At 34.5% G+C, this 13888-nt stretch overlaps 1 protein-coding gene across 2 annotated transcripts; it reads right to left on the reverse strand.

The window, feature by feature from the left end:
* Positions 1–379: 379 nt before the first annotated feature.
* On the reverse strand, positions 380–13874 carry LOC123207396 (phospholipid-transporting ATPase 3-like). Of its 2 annotated transcripts, XM_044624787.1 has the most exons (27): positions 13462–13874; positions 11556–11621; positions 11294–11355; positions 10923–11004; positions 10611–10721; positions 9510–9587; positions 9279–9375; positions 8564–8670; positions 8125–8190; positions 7659–7780; positions 7437–7533; positions 7283–7360; positions 7079–7195; positions 6087–6236; positions 5889–5993; positions 4716–4858; positions 4408–4509; positions 4258–4321; positions 3959–4171; positions 3070–3235; positions 2877–2956; positions 2524–2763; positions 2087–2308; positions 1839–2006; positions 1374–1736; positions 1150–1256; positions 380–824 (listed from the first exon to the last, which is right to left on the reverse strand). In XM_044624787.1, exons 1-27 carry the CDS (start codon positions 13633–13635, stop codon positions 521–523), a joined length of 3684 nt encoding a protein of 1227 aa, XP_044480722.1. In that variant the 5' UTR covers positions 13636–13874; the 3' UTR covers positions 380–520. The 2 variants fall into 2 exon arrangements, with proteins under 2 accessions (XP_044480722.1, XP_044480723.1); XM_044624788.1 differs by lacking the exon at positions 13462–13874 and having other exon boundaries at positions 11294–11350; positions 11556–11620.
* Positions 13875–13888: the final 14 nt, after the last annotated feature.

A 13888-nucleotide genomic window follows, 5' to 3' on the forward strand; every position in this document is an offset into this window, starting at 1 on the left:
CCCAGGACAAAAGGAAATGTAAACTTAACAAAGCATCAAGTTTCACTTATCCTTGCACAGTGATAATGCTCACACCACCTAGCTATAAAAACTAAGAGGTGGACAGTGTTGCATAACTCAAATAAAAATAAGGAACAAAATTATCCAACAATGCTGGTTACTCTGATTTCGTCATGTTTCCAGAGATGCGTGAGATTTTGTGCTATTAGAGTTCATTATTTAACTCATCAAGTACAACTTGAATCAGGAGTTTAGCCTAATTAAATTGCACCGCACCATCAATAACAATCCCCTCGGTACCTTGCAAGTAGCTATACAACCATGAAAAACCTGATAAATACTAGGATGATTTCCTCAAAAAAAAAAAAAGAGAAAACAATTAACAGATTTGTGTGGAACTAAAAATGGAAAGAAATCGTGATAGAGATTGAAGAAACAACAAAATATGAACAAGCTAATTTTACAAATTTCTCTAAAGAGGACCGTCAAAACTTTGTACACTAGTAGTGTCTCTGAGATATTAGTTCTTTTTTGGTAACTTCGGCCGCGGCTTCATGCTGGCTCTTCTAGCAACATCCCATGCCTTCTGTGGTGCATATATACCTAGCTGTGCCGCAAAAAATGACTCATACCCGGGGGAATCAAATGCAAATCCGGTATGTTTTGATAATTCTCGTGGGAGTTGAGCTATTGCAAAGCTTCTCGCCTCCTCTGGTGTAAGCTGGTTACCAACCTCTAACAAGCCTGTCCCCCTTTCATCAGGCTCATGCCTGTGGATTTCCTGAACAATCTGAAAATCATAGGGTGCAAACCATCTTTGAACACTGCATTGAAACAAACATTTAGTGTCAAATATAATTGAGAAAATGTAGCTTTAGGCACCATTAAAAATCAAAAACCAAATAAGCCAATGCCATGAAAAGCAACAAAAAGAAAATTATCAGGGCATTATGATCACATGCGCGAATGCATTTTGTGCCAAAATTATTTTTTTGGGTGGAAGTATCCAACACTAAACAATCATACATGCTTAAGATCAGCAAATTGAAGCATGATAACAACTATCAAGAATGCATGACCACACACTGATGACACATGACATTTCACAAGAATAACTGTAGTACTTCAACATGTGTTTCTGAACCTTACCCTTGATAAATGAAGTCACCAAAAAGCGCAACTACTGGAACAAGAATAAGTGTAAAGTAGAAATAGAATGTACTCATTAAGACGTATATGACAAAATAAACATTCTCCTGCAGTGAATATAAGAAAAGATTTTAAAAAAGGCAAATCAGAACATAGAAAAATACAATAGTGGTACTGGTGATAGACACCCCCCACAAGAGAAACAGAGGAGGCAGAGCACTCACCTGTCGATCATGTGGAGTCGTGATACCTGAATATAAAAAAACAAATATAAACCATGCTAAGATGCTGCCCCCAACAGTTATATAATGATATCTCGTGATTGAATTGCACATCATAAGAAGACGCAAATTGACAGTTACTACAACACATGTGAAAGCCATCGTGCTGACATCCCAAATACCAAATATTTTGCCTGATGAATTTTGACCACCAAAACTGGAAGAGGCCACGAAGTAATAAAGGACTAAAGACTGGTAGACAGAAAAGAAGGCCCAAACTGCCACGACTCTCCATGTGAAAAAGACATTCTTTATTCCTTCCCGGTATAGCTCAGGGTAGTTTTTTGAAAGGGCTGCACTGACATCCTGACAAAAAGAAAATTTAACAAAGAAACAACATGATATTATGGTAATTGCTTCAGTGCAGTAAAAAGTTCTAGTCAAAAGTCATTAAAATGGATGCAGTACCTTCTCAAAAAGTCCTAGCACTATAACGGGCATGGATGTAAATATAACATTAAACAATGACTGGAACCAATCATCATAGAATCTTTGACCAGAAAATCCAGCATGAAAGGTGAACCAAAATTGAGTCAAAGTGAAAGTAAGATTCTTATAGAAGAAGTATGTCACAACCTGAAATAAGAAATTACTGTAAACAATTATCACTCAAACACAGTATTTAACAGAGTTCTGAATGTGTAATGAACACAAACCTTGCATATTCTAAGATATGACCAACGACCATGCACAAGAAGTAAATCTGTAAGGTAGCGAAACTGGGCAATGGCAAAATCACTAGCCATCACTGCTTGCATTCCTTCCTGCCCACTTATTCCTATGCCAATATGAGCAGCTTGAATCATGCTAACATCATTGGCACCATCGCCAATACTAAGCGTTATTTTTTTTGCACCTTTTTTGACCATACTTGTCACCTGAGAAGGAAACACATTAAGGTATTACCACTGGTTCAACCTGTAACCAAACAGTAATTTTCCCACACCAAGAACAATTCAGTATGAGTAAATTTAAATGAAAAGCACATCTCAAGAGAAAGAGATACCAAAAACAGGAAGACTGAAATGAAGTGTTCAGAATTGCATGGTACACAGCCAATTTTCTTGAGTTTAGATTCCCTCAGGAACCTTACCTGTGCCTTCTGTAAAGGAGAAACTCGGCAGCAGACGACAGAACTACAATTCAAGCTCAAGTTGAGCAGCATTACACGCAAACTAGGCTCCAATGCATACATCAAGCATTTTCCATCAATAACAAGAGCTAATTTTGGTCCAGATACAGAGCGCATATATTGATGTGCTTCCTCCAGGTAGTTTTTAAGGTCTCTTTTTACTTCTTCCCTCAAAACACGTGCAATTTCCACTGGGTCACCCTGACACCAGGCATTCAATTAAAAATTATCATTAAGCTAATTATAGACATTGACAATTGGTAAAAATACTACCTTTACATCTAAACCATTGTTAGCTAAGGAATGCTACTTACCCTTTCTTCAACTTCTCTAATAGCATCAGTTTCTGAACTGATGATAAACTGCTTCATTCCATTGTTAATTAAGTTGCACGCTAAAGCAAATTAAAAGCAGAGATATAAATCTCAAGGGCAAAAAACACAAAATATCTTAATTCAAGATATATTTCAAAGAGCCAAACCAGGTCATCTAAATTTACTGACTCACCATAGGCAATATTTATTGCCGTTTCCAATTTGTCTCCTGTTAGCACCCAAATCTTAATTCCAGCTCTAGAAAGAGTCTCTATGCAAGCTGGTACTCCTTTTTGAAGTTTATCTTCTATAGCAGTGCAACCAATCAAAACAAGATCCTTCTCTATAAGCTCTGCCACCTGAATAATTTTCACATTTTCTCAGTGATACACACTTAGAATGACATCCCAGTAAAAGAAAAACATGATTAAAATATTTCGCAATAAAGAAACAGATAAACTGTTTCAAAATTGCATCTAAAGATCATGCTCCATTCTTTCTATATTTTGACTATAATCCTCTGACACTAATTCAGAATGATATAAAGAAGCATTTTTCACTTCGCCATATCTGAAGCCAAATAACGTAGATAATTTAGCAGAACATAATAAAATTTAACTGAAACTAATCACTAACTCCGAATTATAAGCACTTCCCTCTCAAGACAATAAATCATTAAAGTAAAACTGGCAATGAAGATAGCTTCAAATTAACTAAAGAAATAATATGTAGCTTCTAATGAACACACACTTTAGCTCAAAAGTAAAATCATCGAAATCAAAGAGTATGGATCATCAAACTATTTCACAAAAAACTGAAGCAACTTTAAAAAAAAATGTTCTGTAAGTGATGAAACACAAAACTATATATATATATAGATATATATACACATACACATGCTTCTTTCCAAATAAATATTAAATGCCAACCACGAAAAGAAAAAATGTAGAGCATCACACAAGTAAAAAATGAATATGTTAGAATGTCCATTGTTTAGACGTTATATTAATCTTGTAAGCATATTTTCTTAAGTAGCTATCAATTATTATAACAAAAAGACAACATTTCCAAACAGAATTCACCTCATCCAACTTCTGCTCACGATCTCGCAGAGAGGACTTAGCCTGAATAAATTTCTCATTCCATCTTTCATACATATCAGGACTCAAATCTCTATAGGCCAGGCAAAGCGTTCGCAACCCAGAAGCTCCAAATTGTTCCAAGTGTTCCCTAGTTACTTTCTTCAAGTCTTCATTTCCATCAGCCAGTCTCTCATAAATGACAGTGTCAGCACCCTGTGAAAAGCATCATTTCTAGCCAAAGGTCAATTTCTTCATCAAATGAAATTAGCAATATGTAAGAATCAAAACGACACAATTACCTTACTATACAAAACAAGCCTACCGTCAGGATATCGACATACAACAGACTGGCGCTTCCTCGTACTATTATGCACCAAGGATTACAGTTATTTAGTTTATCAACCAAGAACATGCTAGATGAATATATTCAAGGAAGAATATATGCCAACCTATTAAATTCAAGAACATTGAGAATCTCATATGACACATCTTGCATTTTACCCATCTTCTCTGCATGAGATTCACGAACATAAATCATAGTAGGTGTACGCCTGAGAACAGATACAAGGATTAGCAAAAGCTCCCTCAATTTATACCAAAACCAGATGTCAAATTCCCTCAAGGCCATTAGGTTGTGGGAGAGTGCCTCATCCAAGATCAATTAGTTGATAGGCTAATGGCTAAATACCATGTTTGATAACTACTATAAAACTTAGAAGCTTCATGAAAAGGTCTAAAACAGAATAAGATTACAAACCTGTAAAAGAAAAACCCAAATTTTTTTGCGGCGGTAACCAATGCAGCCTCATCAGGAGAGGCAGCTTGATAAGTGATCCTTTCTGGGGATTCATCACCTTCTGGAAGCACAGTATGACAAATAGCAAGGCATCTAAAAAATTCCTACATGACAAGCAAAAAATCTCACTTGAAAAGCCATAGGTAATTTGGGGTTCAAGGATACTTTTGTTCTGGATTGCACAATTCAGGCATCAAGCAACATCAGAATTAATAAAATATATTTTCATAAATTGTTCGAAGCTTTGTGAAGAGCCAAAAGTGTTCTTTGTGAAAATGTTATAGGTCAGTCCCTATCCCCTCATTTGCAACAATAATACTAATAAAGAAATTTAACTTGATAAGCATTAATAACAGATTAAAATATTACTAGTTGTGATATAATAAATAGGCTCCCTCAACAGCAACCCAAAGCAAAATAAGAATCCAAATTTATAGCTCAACCATAAAACAGGTTTGGCTTGCTCCACCAAGGCAACATACCAGTTATTCTGACACAAAACTATAAAACTCATGATCACACAAAGCAGAAAAATTGATATGTTGAGAAAACAAGGAGATTTCAATAGCAGAATCTGTTGACATCAACCTACTGGAAGGAGTGACTGCAGCTGTAGGTGAACCTACACTAGGAAGGGGGCGCAGGTAGGATGCTATCATTAACTTCAAATTATTGTCTAGATTTTTTTTTTAATTTTTACATTATTAATTTGAAACATAAATCTAATAAATGAAGTTCAAAATAGAAAACAAGATTTTACATTTCCTACTCCAAAATTATTTAATAAATTCCCCTGCACTGTTGAGGTTTGTAAAAAAATATACTATATCTTGATACTCTTAAAGTGCCCTTTCAAATAAATTCATGGTTTCACCATTGCCTTCATCATTTTATCCAGGGAAAAAAAAATCAGATAGAAACTCATACAAGTAGATAGAATTAAATTATTCTAATTTACCATCACATTTATTAGTTATCAAAAATCATTTTTTTCATGAAAAAATAAAATTTAGTGGGGAACAAAAGATTTATTATTTCTGCCATTACAAAAGTTCATCGTTGAAACAGTACTCCTATCATATGAAATATAACCGCTGATCTCACATTCTGTTCATAAGAAACAAAACAAGCTACCTTGCAAATGTCAGGATTAGGCTCATTCCTCCAAGCACCCCGAAGAAGTCTTGGATCATCAAAATTAAAACCTTTCTCATTAGGTGCATTGGCTGGCTTTTCTGGCTGTAGAAGTACAATAACATTAGACATATCATGACCTTTGTAACATAAAAATCAGGTGTCATGACGAAATCACATATTGATGACAAAGTGTACCTCCTGAATTTTTCTGCCAGTCTGCCTTGCAACCCCCCTCTCTATTTCAGTGATACCAGTTCCATAGATCTCTCCTCCAATTGAACACTTAAAGAACTCCATTAAGTTTCTTGTTAAAGTTCCAGTTTTATCAGAAAATATATATTCCACCTGACCAATTCACAGCATAAGGAATCATGACTTTGACTATACAATCTTCATAGAATTAAATAAAATAAATAAAATAGCTTGTCACAGCTCATTTACAAAAGTCAACATGGTAAGAAACATGTTGCAGTTAATCATTTTGTTGGCAAAGACTGTCAAGGAACATATTGCACTCTGATGATCCTGCCGTATATTATTATTACGTTTTGTTCCTAGTTATCCCAAAGACCCTTAAATATTGAAGGTCTTCAGAAATCTCTCCCCTCTCCTTAGATAAAGGTGAAAACTTATAGTCCCCCCTAAGGGCAGGCATATCTGCTAATAGTGGATTTTCTTAAGCTCATACAAATGATTTCATAGAGGTATTGCAATGACTCTTGGCGTTTATAATCTATGCAAACATCAAGGCAGTGATCTTGTAATAGAGTTCACATACTCTAGACGCTACACAGTTTATGGACAGAGACTGACTCCCTTTTAGTTATCTTTTCGTCTTCACAAGAAGTCCATGTTTCTTCCTAGGCCTCATCATACCGTATGTCTCTTCCATGTCTTCAGAACTTGAACAACTTATTTTCTCATATTAAATGAGTGGAATTAACTAGCAAATACTCTTGCTAACATAGGTTTGTTACATCCCTCATTCACAATTACTGTTTAATCTCACACTGAAGTGGTGCATGATGCTCTTCTATTTCCAGGGAAATTCTCCACCAACTGATATTTAATTGTATCTATTGTAATCCTCTTTTCACTTATCTCATAGCATATAACTTTAAGAAACTTCCTCTACAGTTTTTTTTTTGAAAAAAAAAACAAAAAAGGTATACATGGATTAACTTTACCTGTCCTAATTCTTCATTCAAATTGGATGTCCGAGCCAAAGCAGGAGTGCTGGTTTCAGCATGGTACATGCTTAAATCCTTGTTAATAAATTGAGTGGACTGGAAAAACTTGATTGTCTGAAATTGCATGGGAGAGACATTTCAATCATACTCTTCATGCACAGCTAGAGCAGTCAAAAAATTGTAATTTGCAAAGAAACCTACCTCAATGGAAACATACAGGGAAATGGGGATAATTGGGGAGTAGAGAGTAATTAATGTAAACATATTCAGCACAAAAACCTGCAGAACCAAGAAACAGAATCAACTAAGTAAATCAAGATTAACAACAAATGGCACTTTAGGAACTTTATGGTACCAGAAAACGGTTGTCAGGGTTGAATTGATCATCATCCACACTTCCAGTCATTTTCTGAAGACCTAAGTAGTACTGCTTTTTATCAATGAATATAGCACTGCAGAATTTCAAGTGGAAAAACTTGCATTGGAAAATATATGAAACGAAAAACAAAAAAGATAACTAAAAGGGAAAAAATGATAGCAATTAAATATAGAAGTACAGACAGAAGAAATGTCAAACCTTCCTATAGATCCAATCAGACACATTACAGAGAGAGTGCCAAAAAGAGCGAGTATAAGCTTGTCAAGTTTCCGCTCTAAGGTACTTCTTTTGGAAGGAATATTCATGGAGTTCATCATGACCTACAGTTCCAACCCCAAATCACAATTATCCAAGAGATGAAATAATCAGAACTAGGGACAAAAGTCAGGGAATTAAGAGCAAAACAACCCATGCTTATCAGATAGAAACAAAATCAGAAACTTCTGGAAAAAGCATACTGTTAAACAAGTTTAGAAAAAAAAGTAACACTTAAAATCCCAGGATTCAGGATTGATCCAATTAGTAACTTATTGAAAAACTTCATTGTGCTGACAACATTTACAAAATGTGTAACTTCCACTGAGATAGAAAATTTCCATCACCATGAAAATAAAATCATTGCAAACAAGCATCTTCTGTTGCATTGCACGTCACAATTACGAACCTTTGTTTCATGACCAGCAAAAACGACAACCCCAGTGATGTACTCGGTGTTCCTGAGACTACATCCCTGAAACCACAGTGCTTGAGTTACTGAGTAAATATAATTCTAGTTTGCAATGACTAAACAGCATCTATTAGTGAAAAAAAAAAAGGATCAACAGTGACAATGAAAACAAGAGATTCCAGAAAATGCATAATCAATGATTGGTCCCAGAAAAAAACAAAGAGAATTTCACAAATGCATACTTTCTAACAGAATTCCAAAGAGCTGAAAAGACAATGAAATATGAAAACTAATTTGATTAAATAAAAAAGAGATTGAAGGACTGACATAACATATTATTAGCAGAATTGTGAAATTCTATAAAAAAGTTCAGGAAAGACATTCTGGCTTAAGTTTCAATACGCTTAAAGTAGACTGCACAGAAAAGGGAACATACTCTTAGCAAAATTTGGTTTGGATTGAGTGGTAAGGTTTGTTTTTGCATTATAAGATTGCCAGTGAAAGTGTACAATGAATTGTTCGGTTGCTCACATCGAATTTCACCTGCCATGAAAATTGACTGTTAATAATAAGAAATTAGATAGCGAGGGAAATAACAGAGTAAATCAGCTTCAAATGGATTGAGAAAACCAACTCCCACAAAGCTTAAACTAGCAGTTCTGTATTAACTCCAAGACACAAGTAGATATATGAGGCAACAACTGATGATTCAGCACATGAAATAAAACAATGGTCCAAGCATAAAGTCTACAGCAAGAAAAATAATAAAATCATAAAAGATGGCCAAGGAAAATCTATAGGATGTATAGATGATAACTGAGTAAAGATTGACCTCAGGAACTCAATAGAGTAGAATTTACATTTATATGTTATTCAATATTTCTATGACTGAATCAACACAATAACAGAATCCATAAGCTACAATAGTCCTACCCTCCCCATTCACTTGCTTATCTTCTTTGTCACATCATCTTCTTACATAACTTCCACGGGGACTCATACAGCCAGTATTTGTATCTTTCATGAATGAAAACTCTTCCTATTTACCATAAAATTTTGAGAAAATGCTGAACAGCGTAATATTAAAGTGTGCATAATATAGGTCTTTGAAGAGACAAAACTGATTAGAAGAACAACTAAAAAGGTTCAACCTTTGAATTCAGAGGCTTTTTCAGGATTCAAGTAATCCCATGTCTTTTCCAATGCCTTTCTGATCTTCAAATTTGTTTCCCCATCCAAATTTGCAGTCTGCAACCAAAATGAAAATTTGAAGAAACATAAACCATGGAATCAAACATAACATAACAGAGAATTAACTTTTATCAGATAAACTGAAAAGTCAACAAAACCATATCAAATAGTACAACAGAGAATAGTTGAACCTCAATATAGCAAACACCATCTGCATTTGTACTAGCAAGGAAAAGGATATCTGCAGGAAAAAATTGATCCTTCATTACCTGCAAAAGATACAAAATTCCACTAATATTTGATATCATATTTGATACTATAGATGATTTTCACATACTTAACCAAAACAAAATAAATAGAGATCTTATATTACCCAAACGAGCAGAATACATAATTCAAAAATCTTAGCATTGAAAGTCAAAAAATGATGTTGCTTTGCCTCAATTCATAATTCCATATTGGCAAAGTGAATAATGTTAACTGGAGTAAATACATATAACAAGCAATCAGTTTTTACTACACCTACAAGATAAGGTTTGCACGTGATATTATATTATTCCTAAATGTTGACACTATCAATTATTTGGAAGAAACTTGGAGACAAAAACTCTGGCTAAACCCGAAAGCCCAGGATTCACCCATCAAAGTGGAGTTGAATTCATGCAAAAGTGGCAAACCTCCCAATGCTAAGGCAAAAACAGGTTTCCATATAGCTTAGCCAATCACATATATCAAAACATAAAACAACAAAAATAACAATAATAATAAGAAGAAATGGAGATCCTAACTTAATATGCCAAAAGAGAATAACATTAATAATATTTTACTCACATCCAAGTGACTACTACAGTACCTAGGGGGCACAAAACTAAAATGCATGGGACTCTTAAAAGATAAAAAACAAAACACCAAATGTAAGTAAACAGGTATGTGTTTTAGAAGAAAGGAGAAAAGAAGCATAAGGTGAATTATAAGATTCGACAGGGTAAATTGTACACAAATGGTCAATTAATCAGCATTCATTCTGAACTAGGAATTCCAATCACATGCACTAGGGGAACAAAGACAAACAGATTTAAACTAGCCCAATAAAAAATTTATCTCCGAAAGGAAATATCACAACGCCAAATGACATGTCTAGGACACAGTGAAAAAATTCAGTGGAGTTGATAAACAACATCCCTTGCAATGTACAGTAGATATCCTGCATTATATTAAAATTTAAGAAACCAGATCTCATCATATGACAAATCAACAAATGCTAAAATACATAAAAAGTGCAACAAACTCACCCTGACAATATCTCCAACCTGCAGCTTCTTCCAAGGAATAGGCACCCACCTTTGATCTTGCAGTACCTCTATAGGAGTACTATTTATTGCCATGTCATTCTGGAAACGCTTCTGTTGCACGCAATTTGAAAGGAAAAAATAAACACACAAGTAGAAATAGCGGTAAGTGACAGACAAACTTCGCTCCTCAAGTTAAACCACTCAAACACTTAAACTATAGTGTGTCTCAAGAGCTACACATATCTCCCATGCCTTTATAACAAAAAACAACTAAGATGGCATACTTCCATGAGCAAAAACTGCAATACTCACCCAGTCTTCCCATGCCTCTTTAATCAGTGAGACCAAAAGCACCAGACTCAAAGGAACCACATTTGTCACAGGATTCACAGGACTGCATGATTAAAAAATTGTTAGCCAGTTAATCGTTATGACACATCAGGATGTAAATTACTCTTGTTTGATAAATAATTAAATAGAGCATCACAAAATGGCATTATTTAACTTAAAAAATAAGAGTAGTTTAGTTGAAAGTGAAAATTATGAGAGCCAAGCTGAATCCAGGAATGTTTGGGAAAATTGTCACAACTACCGTAAACCATGTTTAAGCAGTCAACAGAATATGTGTACCTCCCCAACATATTTTAAAAGAAACTCCCCACCTTAGGTTTAAATGGCCATACCTCATTGGTGTAGTTGACAAAATAGAGATCATGAGAAAGTAGCAATTAGCCACCCGCCTGAACTGTCAGAGTAAACACAATTTCTTTCAGGAACAAAAGAAATCAATAAAAAAAAAAAAAAATCTTTTATTGTTATCCTAACTGTTTCATATAGAAATGACTTAGTTGGCTTCAAACAAAACATTATTAAATGCATAAAAAAAAGATAAAATAAAACTTATCCTCTTAATTCAGATATAAGCAAGCTTAAAATCCAGGTTACCTGTTCAAACAATCCTTTTGGTAGAAAGGTTAAAACATTGTACTTTGTAGTTGCTATAGAATTCCCCTGAAACAAATGATTCAATACTAATCAAAACCACACCATTACAACCAGAAGCAAGCAAGCAAAAGATTAAGATTTCATCACAACAGTTAAGATTATTCATTTTTTAGATACCACATTCTTAAAAGTGTAGTTTACAAATCAAATTATAAATTCAACATGTGTATGCAAGTGAATAGACAGAGCTACCATATTGGATCAAGTAAAAATATTCATATACATCAATTTTTATGACTAATTAGTCCCAATCCTCTGATTGCTATTATTAAGATACCCTCTGTAGATTAGTACATTATGAGCATAGGCTTTGAACCAAAAAAGGCAAGTCTGTGATGGTGAGAACATACATTTTTTGCAAAATTATTTGCAAATCTCTTAGTAAATTACTTGCCTTGTCAGTTTACATTTAAATTATTGATCAAGAAAACATGTGTTTCAAAAGTTAGGAAAATCCTATCTGGCGTGTTCAGTTCTGGAGCATAAACTTGATCGTCAAATCATTTTTCAAACTAGTTGATAAGAAATAATTAGTTTTTTCATTGTCAGTACTACTCTTCCATATTGGATAAAACAATGGAAGACAGAAAAGCTGCATTGCTGAAACTTCATGAGTCGATCAATCTTGAAGTGCTTGGGACCAAATATAATGAAAATACTTCCATGTTTGCATTTACCATGGTCTATAAAGAAATGGAATGAAGTAGTTAAACGGGAATACTCAAGTACTTTAAGGACACATTAAGACTATAGAACAATGGAAAACCTAAGTACTTTAAGGACAGATTATGACTACGGATTAAGTTGCACCTAATATATAGAGCTCAGTTGTATTTGACTGCGACTTGCTCAAGTTTCATCCTTAAAAATACATTTGTTTCTTTACTAGCAAAATTTAAATTTGACCCTATGACTTATCTTTACCAAACACTGGACCTAATTCCTGAGTGCACTCCAAACAAACTTATTTTAATTTTAGAATATTTGGTGATCAAATAGGTTTATTTACTTGTTGATACTTGTACGCTTCAAGAAAAACATTTTTACTCTGTGCACTGCAGCCTATGCAAGAAACCTACCAAACAAGAGACAGCAAGTAGCAAGTTCAATTACTGAAATTACTAGTCAATAAGAGAGAAAAAGATGGGAAGAGGATTTATTATCCCTTCCGTCCATTTGGTTAAAATCATGCAGATAAGAGAAAAGACAAAGATTAGAACTTTCAATTTTGACAATTTGGTATCCTTTGGGAAGAGAGATAATCTTTACAGGTCAAAATTACCATTACAAGTTTGTATGTTTATGGTCATTGTTCTCTTAGAAAACATAAAAAATAATCTAATTTTTCTTTTTTTTATTTTCTTCTCTCAACAAGAAACTAGTAACTAAATTAATTTTCTTTACTCAATGTCTTTTCAGTTTTCCACTTCCCTCTTAAGACCATTATAATTATAGAAGGATTGGTTTCTAGGGGCTTGAGACTTTCTTCCTCTTTATATTTCGTTCAAGCCGCTAGGTTTTTTCCTCCCAAAACATTTCCTTCTTTGTTTTTTCCCTCTTACCAAACAAAGTGTTGATTAATTGTCAACCACCTCTTGAAATGATTAAAGTTTATGGTCTGATGAACCTAATTTCTACTTTGCTTCAGCACTTCGCGCTTGCCATTGTCTACTTAGCAGCCATCAAACCAAACATTAAACACTTAATTTCAAAGGTTCGTATTATACTAAGTTAAGTGAAGTTCCTCATTTCTCGGATCATCAAGAAAATAATAAGATTTCAGTAACCTGTTTATGCATATTTTATAAATATATACCAAAATAAAAGAAATAAAGAAAGAGATAACCTTGAATCGGAAAGGTTCATTGGCTTCGCGGTCATTACAGTGTATATTACGGCTACCAGGTGCCTGCGGCTGGACTCGGCCCAGTGTAACCGTACGCGGTGGCATGCGCTGGTAACCGTTCGATGATTGGCCCAATCTCGATGCAGACGACCTAACCCTATCCCATCCGCTCATCTTCTTCCCGATCCAAACACCAAAAGCAAAACAATCGCAACTCCCAACCCGAAATCGATAACAATCCTCAATTGGATCGACTCTGTTCCCTGTATCTTGTAGATTCAATTAAGGTTCGTTAATAGAACCTTCTTTGTACGGACCACGGAGCAGATAATGACCCTGGCTTGTTGTTCATTCCCTGTTTCCCATAAATTGGCAGTTACTTGCGCCCTGCTTTTTTTTTTTTTTTTTTTCGGTTTCTATTTCTATT

The sequence above is a fragment of the Mangifera indica genome, unplaced genomic scaffold, assembly GCF_011075055.1.
Source record: "Mangifera indica cultivar Alphonso unplaced genomic scaffold, CATAS_Mindica_2.1 Un_0075, whole genome shotgun sequence".
Lineage (NCBI taxonomy): Eukaryota > Viridiplantae > Streptophyta > Magnoliopsida > Sapindales > Anacardiaceae > Mangifera > Mangifera indica.